We start from the raw sequence: 18,782 nt of genomic DNA on the forward strand, positions 1-18,782 counted from the left end.
TGGTATTGCCTGTTATGCAAGGACCTTTTCAGAAAACAAAGCTAGCAAAAAAAAAATGGAAACAAAAAGTTGATTAATTGATCAATTTTCCACTGAGCTATGAATGCACGGTAATGTAAATGTCAAGGGGACAAATACAGTTCCAAAATAATTGAGCTTAAATCTTTGTGAAGTCACATTTTCAAATGAAATAACCCCTTCCTCAGTTCTTTTTAGGGTACAAAAAATGTCCAAAAAACTTTTGTACTTTTTTTTTTCTCTCCTAATTTGTATTTCACTTTAGCAATTTCAGAACTATTTAATAGAAGCTTTCCAGTTTGTGGCTGACTTACTCAGGGAAACTGGCATGAGACAGTAGAGGTGGCTGTCAGGAAGACATGCTGCTCTCTGCAGGCACTTTTCCCATCCCAGAGGCACTTTTTTCATCCTTTTTCCTCCCTTGTACTGTCTCTGTCACATGTCTGACTCCTGAGTTGAGCTGATTCAGCTCACTGATGTGGTAAAGAAAGAAGCATCCAACTTGCGTTCTAGGAGATACCAACGTGATCAAAGTTGCTGCATATAATGTTAAAATCTGGACAGATGATAGATGGATAGTACCGCATGCAGCACTTAGAAGTCTACCTGCCTTATCACAGTTACAGACATTGAAGCACATTGCACATGTGGGCACCTACAGCACTTTCTAAGCACTCCATTGCAGACATACTGATGGCACACAGCACATGGGATTCTTGTGTATTCTTTTGTCACTACTTCAAGTGCAGGGGACTAGATAAAAGTGAGGGGATAGCAGAACCTTTTGCAATTGCCAGCAGTTAGTAGTGCTGCAGACCAGCAGTCTGCCACTACCTGTCAGGGACCAGTGACCAGCCAGGCCACAGACACTGAGGCCCAGCTCTCTGGCGCTGCTGGTGCTGCATTCTGCCCTGTGTGTGACTTCGGCTGTAAAAGTACAGTCTGACCCACTGTCTTCTTGCCAAGGAGTCATCAAATCACTACAGCTTCACAGCAGTTAAGAACTTGAAAATATTTCCTTACTCCCCCTGCCCCCTCCGTTTTTTTTTTCCTCCTGAGAAATAAATTCAAAAGACAGCTCTTTTGTGCCAAGATTATTTTGGAGATGGTATTTTCCTTGCATCCTATTCAACATCAAGACTTTTTTCTCAAAATCCCCTATAGACCCAGAATATACACTGATGCATCTGCTTGTAAAAACATACGAAAAGCATAGTTCATAAAGATATTATCTCTCTTTTTATTTATTTATAGATTCACTTGGCACTTATTGCCCTAATGCAGTTATTTTAAGGACATACTTAAATACAGTATTAATGGCCAACTTCTCTGACAGAATTGTTGGCATTGCTACAGTTACATTGTGCTTCCAACACACACAATTCTATTCTCTTGTATCCATATTCTCTAAAAGCTAGTGCAAATACAAGTAAGAAAAAATGAAACAGAAGAGGCAGAAAATTGCTTTTAAGCTTACTATAACTGAAGATGTTAAATGGGGGTTTTCTATACTTCAGTTACCTCCTACTCATTCTAATTCATGACTAAATAATAATAGTAGTAAACATAACATAACGTAACATATTTTTTTTGAAATACAAAGTAATTCTTTGCTTCTTTTATTTAAGGTTTGTTCCATCCAGGGTTAGAAATCAGGCATGACAGTTGTCTAATGCAAAATTTTTGTCCAGGGAGAAATCAGGCATGACCATGTTCTACCCCTGAATGTGATCTTAACTTTTTATACCATGGATAAATCATTAACATCTGCTAATAACTACCCCAACTGATTTGCTAGATTGTTTTAAAATAATCTTATGTATACCATGGATGTATAGCCGTGTATAGACTTGTAGCCTAACTAACCTGTCCCAGCTGCTTAATCCTTATTTTAAATATCATTAGAAAAAATGCATGCATATTTAAAACTATCCCATTTCTTTGTCTCCAGACTACTATTTAAACTGTGCAAACATCTGGTCATTTCCACTCCCCAATTCCCATTTTAAATACTTATTTTCAGCATATATTTTTCTTGTAAATAGAATCCCACGTACTTTATCACCTCCAAGCCCTCCACTTTCTGCTTTCTGTTCTTGTTCTCATTCCACTTTCTCCCTCATGGTTTCACTTGACTCATTAGATTTTAAATACAGGATTGATGCAGATGGAAGATTATGTAAAGAGTTTATTTGATTATCTACCCTAATTTAGACTTCGGAAAAGAAAATGCAGGCATATCTAAAGGGAAACATAAAGAAAGGGAAAGAGGAGCAATGTACAGTAAAGGGGGTATTGGTCGTTGTTAGGGATGAAATTGCATAATAAAAACATATGAACATTAGAAAATCCTTTCTGGTTCTAAGAGCTGGTAGGCTATGAAGGAGTCCCCAGAGGGAATTAAAGGGCACTTGTCATCTGGCACATCCTAAAATAGACGGGACACGAGCTGTGGTTTGGGGCCAGGAAGCCAACAGTGTTTGGGACCTCTGAACAGGAACAGAAAGCTCCCCTCTGGTCCTACCTTAGAGGAGAAGGAGAGGACAAACAGGAACTGCCTCAGAACCAGGCACAAGAAAGCCAGGAGAAGAAAACAAAGCCAGTATTCCAGGCTGCCTGGGAGCCATTTCCATGCTAGGGATCTGTTCTTTAACAGGACAGGAGGAAAAAAGGGAGAGGAGAGGCAAGGACAGGCCAGAATGGGCTGGGATGCACATTTCTGAGTGCTGCCACAGCAGTGGCAGAAAAGATGGGATGAGTGTAGGCTGTAACATCTTGCTTAGAAACTGGCTGTGAGTTTAAGCCTTGATTCCACTAGTCTAGTCTAAACTGCCTTCTGTATGATCCTGGGTGAGAAATTAGCAGTTTTGGTGGCAGTCCTTATTGCCATAAACACACAGATAAACAGGCAAATGTATCTTCCACATTCAAATTAAATAAATCAGACTCATAAGTGGGCACTAAGGTAATTTACATAACACAAAGAAGGTACATTATTGTATGTTATGACAATTTAGATTTTTTTTAAAACAAAAATCAAGTGGGATATTCTGAGGCTGTGAGAATCTAAATAAATAAAATAAACATATAAATTGTGTTTAACAAAAACCAAAACACGTACTATAACAGTACAGGGTATTTTCTGCATAAATACATATATGTTGTTCCAGAACTCTTAGCCTGACCTCAGCTGACCCACATATCCAAAGTGTTTAAAACTGAATTTCACTTTTAGTCATGAATGTGATTCATCATCATGATTTCTGATGCATGCCTCCATCCGCATATCTGCATAAATCTTGAGATACTGCAAAGACAATCCAAGAGGCTCTATACTCTCTCTTACTACTTTGGTAGTCTCTAACTGGAGAAGCAGCCAACTGTAGGATGAGCATAATTTGGAGGGTATTTTGTTCTAGATTCTCTCCCTTTCCTTCCTCTCCCCATCAGACAGTGCTATGAGAAAATAGTTATTACATCCTATCAATTATTCATGACATGGCATTACAGTTCTGGAGCTCTTTTGTCACATTTACTTTGCCTGCAAGAGTTATCTGCAGTCTTATGCTATGAAAAGAAGTATTTTCAAAAATCAAAATAAAAACAAAAGGAAGAAAAAAAATCAGAGCTTTCTTGGATTTAAAACAGGAGTGCACAGCCCAAGAAATCATAAAATGCAACACACACCCAACCCTCTTGCAACTCCATCACGAGGACACAGCTAATCAGCTGCAGCTTTTTTCCAGTGCTAGAGATCTTAAATATCAAGAAACTTCATCTTTTCTACCATGGAAGATACCATACCAGTAGAACCAAGTGGGTCTGTACACATTTATTTTTAAAAGATTTAAATACATATTTATGTAGATTGTACAAGTGAAACTCTCAGGCTTTTTGCTATTTTACAAGTTCTGCTCATGTAGTTGTCAGGAATTGCATACATGAATCTGGAACCTGATTGTGGTAAGCAGTGGAAGACCAAACACAGAAAGAATATTGTGCTTTGGGATTAGAACAAAACCAAAACATAAAATAAGGGGACCCGAAATGAACTATTCTAATTCACGGCTGAAACTGAATGAAAAGCATAAAACTGTGAAAGCACAAATGCATTTTTACATTTGGCAAATATCCATAGTCAAAAGGCTGGTCATTATCTGGACAGATACTATTTGGTATGCCTTTTAGTATGATAGTTCTTTAGGTTGCCTACACAAGGAATCATCTGTGAAGTGTTCTACCAGACAGAGCTGTGCTTGGGGTGTATAAAAGGACAGATTCACTCAAGCAAAACTCCCCAGCAGATGTACAGACTACAGTTTGAAGAGCACTAAGGCCACTCCAAGTCAGCTGTGATTCAGCTTCCTTCCACAAATCAAAAAACACACCTTCCACAATTACTGAACTGAGAAGCAAATGTGCAATACACCAGCAGACATTTCCTCTTATCAGCCCTGGCTTTTTCTCAGGCAGTCTTTCTTATTTGCCTTCTGTGGGAGATGTCCATTCGCTTCCTCTTCTGAGGAATCTCATCCCACATCCATCACTGCTTCCCCCTTCCAGAGACAGTTTTGGCATTTACCTCCTGCACAGTGACCCACTTCTCTTCCTTCCTACAGTAAGGCGCTGGCCAGCTGCACACCTCTAGCATCCAGATTGATAATTAGGCATCCCAAAATCTCATTTACCTTATTTTGTTCCTCTGATAACCTTAGAAGTAGGGAAAGGATTCTTTAAAAGTGAGATTATTTTTCTATCTTGAGCACGTTCATGACAGACATGGCTTATTTGGTGGGTGTTGGAAAGTCCACACTGTTACAGCTCACAGGTTAATAATTATAGGATAGTTTTTGTACATCCAGAGAAATGGCACAGATAACACATAACCTAAAGAGTAATATCATCTTGCTAATCTGTAAAATGGAAATAGTTTTTTCAGTTGTTTAAAAAAGCACCTACGATTCATAAGAAGGCAGAGTAAATGGCAGAACACTCAATGAAATTAAAGGAAAAGCTTTAGGGAAAAGAGGTCTGACAGTCTGTTTTGATGACTAACACATTCAGTTTCTAGCAGCAGGGATAAGCTCATTCTAAAATCAAGAAAGACCATGTTACTTTTTACAAAAATCAACACTGATTTGAAATAGGGATACCATTAAACTGCTGCTTGATCACAAATGCACAGTATCACATGAGGAGATGATGAAACTGTATTTATACAGTTCTTTTTATCCTGAAGGATCTCAACAGACTTTATAAAATATATATATGGCATGCCTACAAATACAAAATATAGAACATAGCAGAAATCATTTTGACTAGCACTGCAAATCAGAGCATCTGTTTAACAGTGCACATCAATACTGTTTTTAATTTAGGGAAGGATTTAAATTGGAATAGTGTATCTAGCTGGAGCTGTTAGCCCATTTGCCCTTATTAATTCCTAACAGATTGTATGTAGAAGGAAAACAAAGGGCAAATGACTGAGTCCTGGATCACATCCACATCCAAATCATTGTAAACTTGAGATAAGTTTGCATTATATAAAACTTGGATCTGTAAAGAAATATTCAAACTATTTAAATACTGAAATTCAAATGCCAAAAACAGTATCAGCTACAACAAGCCCCATGAATAAATATGCTGAAGGCCACTGATAAATCAACTAAAACTAATCCCAGGGAAAAGCCTTGGTTGAAATTTGGTTGAAATAAGGACAATACGTTGATTTGGTCAGGGATTATTTTTACTAAGTATTTTCTTCCAGTTAAAAGAAAAAATTTCTCAGGAAACAATCAGATTCAATAAATCTATCTATCTACATATTTAGAGAGAGTCTTTACCATCTACTTTCAACATTTGCAAAGCAAAACTCTATTTTCCTGGTTAAAAAGGCAAAAATTCACTGTTTTTCTAGCATTTTTCCAATTCAGCCCAAAAACAGAACGCTGAAATGTTTAGCATCCTCATAATTTTCCTAGGAGAGGAAGACTCTTTTCTGCTTAAAATTATTATGAATCTAACTAGAGCATTTCGCATGAAGTAACATGAACTTTTGCAAACCAAGTGAGTTATGATCATTTGGAAATGGTAACACTGTATAAGGACAATGAACTCTTCCTTAAACCATGTTTTTTCAGGGATAGGCTTCACTACTGCTCACTTAAACAAAAAGAGACCAGAAATCAAAGACGAATTAATGATATAAAGGAAGTAGCTCTTGCAAAACAACAGATGGAATGAGATCGGAAACATATGTAGTAAGCTGAACATTTTTAATAAGACCAAAATGACAGAATTGGAACAAAGGAACAAAATGGATAAACACACACACAGAAATCAGCAGAACAGTTGCTAACTAGAAATGGGTCTTTAATGCAGAGTTCAAATTTGGACTTAGATCCCAAATTCTTTTCTAAATGTGGGGCTTTAGATCTGTGATGCTGGTCTGGATTGTTGCAGTAAGAACAGCAAACCATAAAATCTCGATTTTGACTGGAAGAAAACTTCCTCAAAATTTTCTAGGGTGAATTATTGGCCTTATTTTATATGCTGATATTCTGGATCATACAAGAGATGGTGAGTCAGTTCACATAAAGATCCTGATCTAACACTAAACTATGTAAAAAGGCATTAAAGTAGAAGCAACATGTACCACATCTTTCCCAGATTCTGAAGAGGCAAAATACAGCTTTAAGAAAAATAACAGTGAGGTCCAACAAGTTGATCCCTAAAGCAAGCTATATGTAGTGATGTATCCTCCTGAGAAACTGAAGTCAGAGATTTTGAAAGAATGCCTCTTTGATTTCTCTCTTGGGCATTGCTTCCCTAATTGCACACACCCATCCCATTGTGAGGCCATGTTATGAAGGCACAATTAAGTCTGAAAACAGAAGTGATTGTTTAAATAAAGAACAACAACGACCAAAAAAAAAATTTAAAGGATATGGACCTGTCATTACGCAAATTAACCGGAGAAACATTAAAACACTGCCTTCTGAATATATGTTTAATTTGTTTAGAGACAATTTATCCTCACAATTCTCTTTAGTCTAGTTCATTACTAAATATCTCCAAGTCCTTTAGATGGCAGTTGGTTTGTGGTAATATTTACCACTCTCTGATTCCACATTCTATGGAATTAGGAACCCTTAATACTCCAGAGAGTAGGGATATATTAATTGATGCTCCTAAAGTAAACAGATCTGGAGCACAGTTTTGTGTTAGTATAATGTGAGAGAAACAATCTTTCTTTTGGATATTTGTCTCAAAATTTATAGTGATGACAAATTACTGTCAAAATGAAAGAGAAGTAAATAATTCATCTAATTCATGTAACAATTTTCCCACTCACAGGACTTTTAGACACAAAATCTTACATGCCTTGAGCATTGGAAAGTTTTTTGTGATAACTTGTTATTTTTCTCTATTACTTCAAATCAATCACACATTTCTTCATATATTTTCTGTTAAATTGTCGTATAGATACAACTGTTAAAAATAGTTACAAAGTATGGTTTCCATTTTCATAACTACAGAATACCAAGCTGCACCTAAAATTAGAATTTCCATTTTGATATATGTTTTATAGTTTTAAAGAATATTTGCACTAGCAACTAGGAAATTTGCTTTCAAGAATAGTGGAACGATTAAAATTCAAATTAAAAAATACTGTTAGTAATTAATGAAAAAGAGGATTCACGTGCAAAGGTAATCAATTTATAAACCTGAGGAAATATTTGTCAACGTTTTATTTTTGGCCACAGGATTTGTAAGTTCTAAAATGCACACAACGAAGAGCGATACTGCAAAATTAGAGGTGTTAAAATTAACAGCAAGGAAAGTTATCTGCCAGTGCAGATAGTTTGGAAGCTAGCAAGCTCCTGGAAATGTCAGCAGCAGGGAAATACAAAAAACTTTTTTTTCTTAAAGCTGCAAGGTGTTCAAAGCTATAGGACTGCATAAGATCATAACCTGACAGACCACTGTGACATTCTCCAGTTATCATTCAGGTTTGTCTGTCTGACCTGTCTAACTGCATTAACTTTAGCCTGACAGCTCCCTTTAACTCTCTCCCTTCTCTGCAACTACTCTCATCAGCTGTTGCACAAGTATAATTTTTTTTTCCAGCAATAAATGGTTATTAAGTTCTGAATTTTGTACATTAAACCAAAATGTATGTCATTAGGACACAAAAGATAAATTCTAGGTGGAAAAGCACTTTACTGATTTTAATATTAATATAATATATAAATTTAATATAAATTTATCTGAGACAATGCTTTGTCTTACATATAATGATCTAGCATACATTTTATCATCCACATGTAAGTCTGATGTATAATAGATCCTCTAAGTTTCTTAATTAAAAAAAACCCAAACCTTCAATGTTTTGGCTGCGTCTGTACTAGAAAAATCTTCCTTGCTACTGTTCTCTCTGCTCATACATAGGCAGACACAAACTCTTACCAAATTCTGCATAACCTACTTGTATTTAGGATGACAGGTACAGAGATTAGGTGCTTTACTTAATCCACAGATGAATAAATTCATCATAAGGGTAACTGGTAAATAAAAGAGCTAACAAAAAGTCTCTGTTATGTTATATACATATATACAAATCTAACACAAAATTTTGCACAGTGTATCATCAAAAACCATACCAACGTATTTTCTATTTGAGAAGGAAGCATTATTTCAAAGAAGAATTGAGTTTCACTGGGTTAAAGTAATGGATTATAGGTTAGCTCTCTCTAGTCAGGTAATCTATACGGATTTCTTAAGCTAGTGATGTTTGATGCTATAGAAGAGAAGAAAATTATTCTGAAATCTCCATTTAGCCAAAAAAAAAAAAAAAGTCTATTAGGCATGTTCCTTATGTTCCTTGTCTCCTTTATATATATGCATTCTTCTAGTATTGTTACTGTAGAATAATAGAATATTGCAAAACATTGTCGCAAAAGAGCCAAACTATTTTTCAGGGTTTCAAAATAACCTTTGACAGGAACATTCTTTTCTGCAATTTTTTATTAAAAACATACACAAAATAAATATAACAACCAAGCACTGATGCTGAGCCACAAATCCAGTAGAAGTGAGCCTCTGGCATCTTCCCTAAACTTCAGAATGCTAACTTTGATCAAATAAGATTCAACTAATTTGAAAAGGCCATGGGAGTTTCCACCAAACAAACACTTCATAGAAAAATGCAGGAAACTCAAAACTTCATAAAAAATAAACAACAAATGGCCCTTTTATAAATCCTTTCACCTAGCCATAAGAAAAAACCCCAGCAACGTATATTAGCTGGAAGTAATTAAGAAATGACAGACTATCAGTACAACTTTGGAAAAGACCGAGTGCACTGCAGTGGTCAGAGACAGAGCAACTAAGGAATGAAGTGAAAATGTAATACAAAACACACTAAATTCAAAGTCAATAATTTAAAACAATGTTTCATTTTAACCTTTATGAAATGATTAAGCTATTCTACTAGTTATGAGAATTTTGAGCCATCACAGAATGAAGGAAAGGGGCTCAATATACGTAGTATTGAATGGTGGTTGAGACCAGACGATATCCCATTCTTGGTTTTGCCATTGGCTTTCAAGATGTAAATATTTACAAGTACTGACAAATGCTAACCTCAGCAAAACTATCGAAATTCATGTAATATCTTTAAATATATTTGATCCAACAGAACAAACAAAAGCTATTGCTTAGGTACTGCTCACTTCTGCAGAGTTGAAGTTAACTCAATGGGAGAAAAATTTGCTTAGCAGCTTTTTTTATTTGATTCAGTCCCCCTGGTTTCACCCTGAACTGTAATCTGCTTTCTCCCACACAACTATCTTTCTTTCACTCTTCTTTTTTAATTTCATTGTTCATGGACTCAGATTTCACATTTAAAAAGGCTCCTAATTTTTGTGGGTTTTTTTTATTTTTTTAGTGTTAATAAAGCTTCACAAACAGCCTCTTGCATTCTTGAATGCTATCCATTTCTAGATCTCAGATATGATTCCTTTTAACAGTATGACACACAAAAAAAGTAAAATCTAGAATAGAAATGGATGGACAGGATGAAAATCTCAAGGGCAGCAAAGACATGAGAAGTAAAGCACTGATGGTGCATTTATACTGTAGAAGGACATACAACACCTAGATTAGTATAAAGAGGAAGACAAGAAGAGGTAATTCATCCAGAGGTTTTAAGAATTCTTTCAGCACAGTCTGCCAAAATAATGCCACTGAAGTACACCCATGAGGATTACAAGAGAAATAGAAGAGCAAGAGAAATTTTTGTTCTTTTAAGTTTGGTCTTGTATCTGTTTTGCTTGTACTTTAATTTCCATCTTGCTATGTAAATTATGTTGTAATTGCAAAGTCTCAGTTTACTTGAAGGGTTACAAAGGACCCAGTTGAAATTACTACGTATACTGTCTCTACAGAGTAATCAAATTATTCCTGATTAAGAATTTCCTGAGCAAACTCCAAGCACTGAGGAGCACCTCCTGCACCCAGTCAGCAATTGATGTGGAAGCAGCCTGCACTGCTGTTCTCTGGTTTGGAGCAAGGACCACAGATGGTCTCCTGCAAAAAGCAAGCTACGAAAAAGTATCTCAAAGCCTTAGGTAAACCTCAGAAGAACCTAAAATACATCTATAGCAAAATGCTGACTAACAAACTAGACTCAGTGATGACTAAAGTCCTCAGTGATAGCTTCAAACATATTCCAGCCAACACAACTGTTCTCTTCATCATTTGTAGAGGTTTGATTCATCTCCCAGTGAAGATTTTTTACTTAGTAGAGTAAAAACTACACAGAGGTACCTATATAGTAAGTATAGATATTGCATGAAGTATGCATAGAGTGACGTTTTTTCTCCTCTTTGTTGTATACTTTTACATTCTAGTTTACCTTTCATATATGGTAACACTCACTTAAGAATCAGTATGCAAACTGAAAAAGGAAAAGGAAAAATATATTCGAAAAACTAGGAACACAACTATTATTCTTCTGTCTCAAATATAACATTGAAAAAACAAAGAAAAACATATAACCAAATTTTCCAGGTCATTTCATCACTTATACTCACATAGATGAATAGTCAGAAAAGAAAATAGTGGCAAAAGGTAAAAGCATGAAGTTACTTAGCTTATAGGGCAAACATGAAACACCCCATTTCACCATTTTTATCATTTGCATCAGGTCTCAGAGATCTCTGACAATGGCTTTGGAGGCTGTATGTTATTTCCCATTTACATAAAATATTACTGCAGATAATATATATCAGAAGCAAAATTAATTGTAGCCATCTTCATACAGGAGGATTTCATTACAACCTCAAAATACACGTCATAAGATATATTTATCACCTTTAGATGACCTCTAATCAGAAACGTGTTATGCTGTTCAAATTCCAACTGTCAAATGCTGTATGTGTAGGTAAGTAAATACAAATGCTGTTAAAGACAGAAGTTATCTTACTTGGAGAAGTCCTAGCTTTTTATTTTTTGACAGCTCCTAAACTGGATGTCTTCCAGTGTCAACAAAACCTGTCCGAGCAGAATCTTACCTTGTTTTCACTACATCAAGGGGATGCATCAGGCAAATTTCTACAAGACCTACAAAATAATAATAAAAAAAGGCCTAATAAGCACTTATACAAACTAATTTCATTTTCACTGACTCAGCTAGTTCTTGAACTTTGAAAAGTGAAAACCTAAAGGTATCCTTAATGTTATAGTACTTAAATACCTCATATATTCAACATACCCTTCTTCAAAGATTTTAGACATTTAGCTAAGTGATAGTTGTTCACTGCAGAGAGGAAAGCTAGCACATATTAGCTATGGGATCGCTTTATTCATCATTTCTGCTCAGTTCTCTGCCTTAAGATCACCAGGAATATTTGGCTGCCATCATAAATAAATATGTTAAGTCTTACTGAAAGTAGTGAAAGAAGGGAGTTCAGGTTAGCACTGGCTTCTTTGTCATATGTGACTAATCCTTAAAGACACTGCTGTTAAGGATAAAACTGGCCAGTCAACCCCTTACACCCATTCTCTTATGGCTGTGTTTGAATGAAACTATCAAGGTAATATTTGACTATTGTTTTGCCATATTTTCCTTCTACCCTACTCAACACTTCATTTCTGCAAAAAAGGAAGATAACACACACGGCATCAGCCATCAAATACCTATGAACTAATATAAATATTAATGAAATTCATTCAAAATGTGATTTAATATTTTTAATATCTTTTTCTAGAAAGTTAGAGGTGAGGTTTTTATTTCTGAATAGATATATCTATTGCCATAATTATTGCCCAGAAACGACTTACATTTTATTAAAACAAGAACAAATCACGTGTCACGTAAGGGAACACGGACTGTAAGTTTTCTGTCCTCATTCTGTCTGAAAACCTATAAACTACTCCACAGCTGCCAACAGGTGCTTTACAAATAGAGCTGCAGTCAAGTGTTTCAGAGCTGGCAGGGGGCACAGACTATGAGTTTTTCTTTTCTAATGACCCTCCTTTTCTAACTTCCCTCACCCCCAAGTTTTAGATCTTCTCGTCTGTCTTCTTTTGGCAGATACAAACTACAGTAGGGGGGCAAGCATGGGGCCAGGGGCTGTTCACCCTATTCTGTTTTTGTAGCATTAATGTCCATTTTGGGAGAAAAGTGTATAGTGCCAGAATTTGGCTCTATTTTCTTGGTCCTCATAGAATAATTTTTAATTCAGGCATTCTTCCAGCAACTGAATCAGATGAATTCCAAGGTCTTTGGCAAGAGATCTGTTTTGATAACTTCAGGATTCTATTGGTTATCTGCTTCTCTCAGTCCTTCTTTTGTATCATCATTTAATTACATACTACGTTTTAAACAATGTATAATTACTTGGGATTATTACAAGACTCTCTGAAGAGCACCAAAGGAGTGCACACTTTGCAAGATGTTAATGGAACAGCTACAAACACAAGCTACATTTTTCCATCTACTATAGTAGTCATGCAGATCATTACAACATCCTACTTGATATCCTGCCCAGAAAGTGTGGTGGCCTTACTAAATTACAAGCACTCTGAGATGTGCCCAATAAAATAAAATATATTGCTCTTTCTTTAGCTAATGTTCATCAGTTTTGTGACAAATTCTATTAGCACTATGAAAATCTAATTAGTTAAATAGATATGGTACAATATATTTTGGTTTGTCATACTGAAAAGACTACTGTTTTATCAATTTTACTTTCATGATAAAGTAGTTAACATAGCTACACAGATAGATTGTCCAAAAACATGTTCTAATAGTCCCATTGGGTCTCCTTGGTGATGTCACATGTGAACTAATTCAGAGTGATTTATAATGGTCTAATTATGTTTAAAGCAACTCAAATCCAACAAACTGAACAAGAGCCCAAAGGAAACATAGGAAAGAACAATTACTGGGGCAATCCAACCTTTGTTGTCTTTTGGGTGGGAAAAAGTATCCAGTTTTCACAAGGAACGAACGATAAAATAAGACAATAAAAATCTGTGTGTAGAAGAAATAACCAGCTGTCATCATTGACAACATTTTGAATGTACACAAGTGGAAAATCAACAACCAAGAGGGAAGTCAAGAGTTCTGTCATGTAAACCACGATGCTGATTAACTAAGGTTGCAGAGGGAGAAAATGTCAGAGAACATTGACACCAAAGCAACTCTCCTTGGTAGAACATTTTCCATTTTCCAGCTAATATCGCCTGTTTTTAAACTTTTTTTCCATAATGGATTATATTACATTTCCCTCTACAAGAGTCACACTTAAAATATCAAATTGGCAGTCTTCTCTTCAAAGTAAACATTTCAGTTTGTGGTAGGTATGTTTAGTTCCTTCGCTCTTTGTTTCCCTGTTCCATCACACACAGAAATCTTGTACCGATGAACATATAATATTTCCAGAAAATGCTAAGACTCTTCAAAACAAGAATGATTCCATGTTTTGCCTGTTCACTGAATAGGAAAAAAAAAAAAAGAATGAAATGTAGCTAACAGTACTCACTTAATAGCACAAATAAGAATAGAATCATTATCATTTTGGTCAAATTGGACAAATTCTTGCCCTCAGCTCTCAGAACCTATGGACTGACTGGTGTGCTGTGTCTGTGATACACACTGCCCTGTCTTCCATAGAAATCTGAGTAGCTGACCTTCTATACGTTTTTTGCAAAACGCACCCTAAAAGTGTATTCCAGTACAGACTGAGGAGATGCAGAGCATGATCCATGTGTGTTAGTTCAGACAACCCCCTACTGCTCAGAAGTCATTATGCACCCTCCCTCCCTTGTGTTACTCATTTCCCTGGAATAACACAGTCACTGGAGAACCACAACAGAAAGGAGACTGGTCATAGAAAATGTGGCAATAAACACTTTAGGCGCTGTGCATTGTATAGTTGGAACAGACTGTATTTATTTTGGCGTTTGCGTAGACATAGTTACAAGGTAAGAAATGATGATAAATATTTTACATATACTATGCATTTCCTTCTGACAGTATGTCTGACAGACAAAATCTTGTGTTGCTCTTTGTATCCTAATAAAAACAACGACATATTCTTCTGTTTGTCTGTTAGCTAAAACGTTTTGACAATATGAAGCGTGAAAGCACTTTCTGATTATAATGGTATTGTTAGAAGAATATTCAGTGACTGTTAAAAAAAAAAGCATCCCTGCAGTCAATTCCATACAGGCTAATTTTTGTTAGCCTGTGGTTCTGCTGTATCTTCATAGATACATAATGCTTTTAAGTGTAAGCATAAATCTGAGTCATAAAAAACAACAAAACTCTAGGTTCACCATAATACATATATCACTCTACTCCTTTTCCAGGGAGATGGTCACATATTGTGCCCTTCCCATTTAAAGAAAGTGTTAAGTAGTTCAGAAAAGAAAATCTTTTCAGCAGTTAGCACTGACATGCTGGAAAAGATCTACATATTAGTCATTACTAAAGAAAGTGATGCATATTTTGACTCTTGCCCAGGATTCTATTTAGCAGTTTGGTATAAGATTAACTAACAATACCCTGGATCTCCTCAAAAATCATTAATCAATGTCTAAATAATGAGCCAGATCAATGCTCCCATTAGAAAATAGGGAGAAATGGAAACTTAGCTCAAAAAAAAAAAAAACTCCATAATGGCAACGCAGCATTCATGAGCCACCCTTCCCTAGAGACCTTGTCTACACTGAGAAAATATGCTAGAAAACATGTTAATTAAATGAGATGTTGAATATGATTTTTCTCTTGGCAGAGGCAACGATACCTGTGTTTAAAAATGTGTTGGCTGATGATACAGTATCAGCAGGAGCTCCTGGTTTGCCATCATTACCTAGGGCTTCTTAGAAGAAGGTGGCTTCTGCATGCCTACATGATGAGCTGGGTCACACTCAACATGTTGTAAGGCAACAGTGTTTCCTTAAAAGAGGTAGCCTGCCAGCGCAGCACTGTTATCTGAAACCTGGGGAACAGTAGGCTGTTTGGCTTTCAGATCAACAGAGGACTTCAGCTGGGGACAGAAGCTTTTGATGTTTGGTCCACAGCACCTCTGCCAAAAATGGTGAGAGTCTGTTTACAGGGGGTTCTCAGAGCCCTCTCCATAAAAGCAATTCAGCCTCTGTTGAATTAGCAAGGGCTCTTTCATTTTACAGCAAGCTAGCATTTTAATATTCAAAGTTTCAAGGAAAAGTTACTTACTGGAGAATCGCATCTTAGATACAAGGAAGCTAAGCTGGAAGTTAGTTTTTTTGGTCCTCTTGACTGTCTGCTGCTCAGCTGTGGATTTACAGCTGTCTCCAATTCTGAAGTCCTAATCTAGAGCTGTGGTCATATTGGTACTCACAATAGACAGCTTAAACTGCTCAATATAGGCACTGACAATGCTCACGTAGAATCAGCATAATTTCACTGGTCTGTGCCCAGGTAAAGAAAGCATAAAATCCATTACTATTACCAGATAGTGAACTGCTTGTTCAGTTCTGTTGCAAATAAAAGAGGATGGTAATTATATTATACTATTTTTGCTGAGCTTGAAAATTGGGTTACAGCATTTATGTGAATAATGACAGAAAATGGCAAGGATCTTCTGAAATAGCAATGGCACGAATGTAATATACTCAAAACTAAGCTTTCACTATACCTGGGCACAAATTCATAAACATTTATCTGCACTTAAGAGCCTTTGAAATGGCAAATTTCACCTTGTGATGTCTCATGCATTTACAAGTAGCAAGAGGTCGCTCTAGCAATAAATCAGTGTGTATATGAATATGGAATGTATGGTGAAGATCTTAATCTTTTTCTTCACATTACTGATAATTTGTGGGGAAAAAAGAAAAAAGAAAAAATAAGTGTTGCCTTAAAAAGCCAAAAAACAAAACAAAAAAACAACAACCATCCCTGAGATTCTTTCATTTTAATTCCGTTTGTCTTATCTTTATAGTATCTCTAAATTAAAGATAAATGGTGCTATCAAGCTATTGTATTTCTCTTTCACAGCCATTCTAACACAGGACATACTTTTCATCTTTTTCAATCTAACTCACAGCTGAGCTGAAAAATGGAAATCAACTGTAAATAGAATAGGTGTAATTTAACCAGACCCCCAGTTTGCATCTATCTTACATTTAGCAGAATTCTGCAATAATTACCAATATATTTTTCTTCACTCTGGAGGAAAAAGACATCTAGCTATAATATTGAAAGTATGCATGGCAAAGTATTCTAAATTTAGTATAAATTTATTCATTGTTTGCTTTTCACAATGTTTTTGGCACTATCAGCTGAATCAGTGTGTTATGCTCAAGCTGCCAGCAATACCCACACGTTTATACTTGCTGTTGCCTGATTCTATGATTCTACGATTCTATGTACTTCAAATAAACTGCTCAATGCTCATTTGAGTACTGTTTTCTCTTTAAAAAAACAAAGGTAATCTGCCAGTTTCATTTGAAATTTTTATTGCTCATTTTAAAATGGACACATCAAGTACTCAATGCATAGATGTACCGGTACCAGCTTTATTAACTTCATATGTATGAGTATGAAGAAATGAAGTACCTACATAATTGCCTTTAAACACATCTACAGAAATTTGGAGGATTAAGTTAGTTTTATGTATAGTTAAATGCCTTTATAATAAGGCTAAGAGGAAATGCCAGAACATTCAGGAAAATCAGTGGCTGCTCAAAGATGATCTTTAACTTAATCTCCATCTCTTTAGAATACAAGTTCTTCCAGAGTCCGGTAGCACATTTCACTTTCACAAGCAAGCATTTCCTACTGCACTACTTACAGAACCTTTCTGAGTAAAATGCCATGTAAATCAATTACTCTCTACATAGTAAGACCTATAAGATCTGCGTTTATGGCATACTCAAAGCAACAGTAGATATAACCGTATTTTATATTCCAGATTCCTCACAATGTTATTTGATTTTTAAAAAACGAAGCTAAGTAGGGTTGAATACTACAGAAAGTTTGATTACGCAAACGTACGCAATGTTTACGTTCTGAAACAAATGATAATTGAGAAAAAACACAACCGAGCACACAGGAAAATCTCAGAAACATACAGCATCCTTACATGGTATAAATTATTGTGGTCCTTCTAAAGGAACAAATAGATATCAAAATAAGAAACTGAAACTATAAAATATTTTCTGTGATTTCTTAAAGATTAGTGAGGTAATATGATATGAATATCCCAAACTCACCATTTAGGATGTTGCAAAAATTTGCTTCATCTTAATTTCCACTTCTATTCCAATTCTCAAAAAAATAATTTTATTGGACACACAAATAATTCTGGACACAATCACTTTTTCTGAAATGATTAGCAATAGACTTGCTCGTGTAACTGCTATTTTTTTATTTATTTAGTCCTTATACATCTTTTACTGATTTTGTATTGTCATTAAAGCTTCATCTTATAAAATAAACACTTGCAATTTACAAACTTAAGTGTCTGAGTCTCTAGACACAAGTGAAAGTCTATATTTTGAGTAAATTCTCCGTAAGTACTTTGGCAAGTATTACATACTATTATGTCACTCACAGATGACATATTCTTTCCATCACTTGTGTCTGAAAAGGAAGTTTTTTGAAACACAATCGAAGGGACCCACTGAGGTCAGCACTGGGTTTATTCTATGTTCGTGTCACCACAGACTTAGATATTTCAGTGCATATTGAATCAATATTCCCACAATGAAAATGTGTAACCTGTATTTTCTTTGCTGTTATAGTAAAATGCTTCTCAATAAACTTGTTTTCATAAGAAGTTTGCCCATTCATACGTCCCAAAGCTGTTGTAATCTTCATTGCTAATGCTGATCTAAGAGCATGGACATTATTCTATTTCTTGACACATTTAAAGTTCTCTAATGAATAAAGCAAACAGCTTATGGCTGCTTGGACTGTCACTCGATTGCCCTGGAGGGCTTTAATGTCTTTAAAATAGGCCTCCTAGTTTGTATTTAACTACCTTGTCCACAGAGGTCTGAGGGGTAGAGCAGATCAAAGATGTGCTAGAAACATAAAAAGCAGCTGTCCTTCATTTACCTTTAATTAGCTACATCTGACCAGATTCTTTATGGTCTCTTTGTCCCACATTCAACAGTCTATAGGCCTTCTGACCTGTCCTTGAGGATCGTATCATTACATGAATTTCAACAAAATACAAATATAAAATACTTAATACAAGAATTTGAAA

At 35.6% G+C, this 18,782-nt stretch overlaps 1 protein-coding gene across 9 annotated transcripts in view; it reads right to left on the bottom strand.

The window, feature by feature from the left end:
- The window catches only part of SLC25A21 (solute carrier family 25 member 21), a 234,150-nt gene that overhangs the window by 92,650 nt on the left and 122,718 nt on the right, over positions 1 to 18,782 (bottom strand). For 7 of the 9 annotated variants that reach the window (XM_040701959.2, XM_040701956.2, XM_040701958.2 and 4 more), the window contains one exon: positions 11,595 to 11,643. The exons of the other annotated variants lie outside the window; for them this stretch is intronic. In XM_040701959.2, the coding sequence (XP_040557893.1) occupies positions 11,595 to 11,643 (49 nt within the window). The remainder of the gene's footprint in view (positions 1 to 11,594; positions 11,644 to 18,782) is intronic. 9 annotated transcript variants of the gene reach the window in all.

This window comes from Gallus gallus, chromosome 5 (assembly GCF_016699485.2).
Source record: "Gallus gallus isolate bGalGal1 chromosome 5, bGalGal1.mat.broiler.GRCg7b, whole genome shotgun sequence".
Classification (NCBI taxonomy): Eukaryota; Metazoa; Chordata; class Aves; order Galliformes; family Phasianidae; genus Gallus; species Gallus gallus.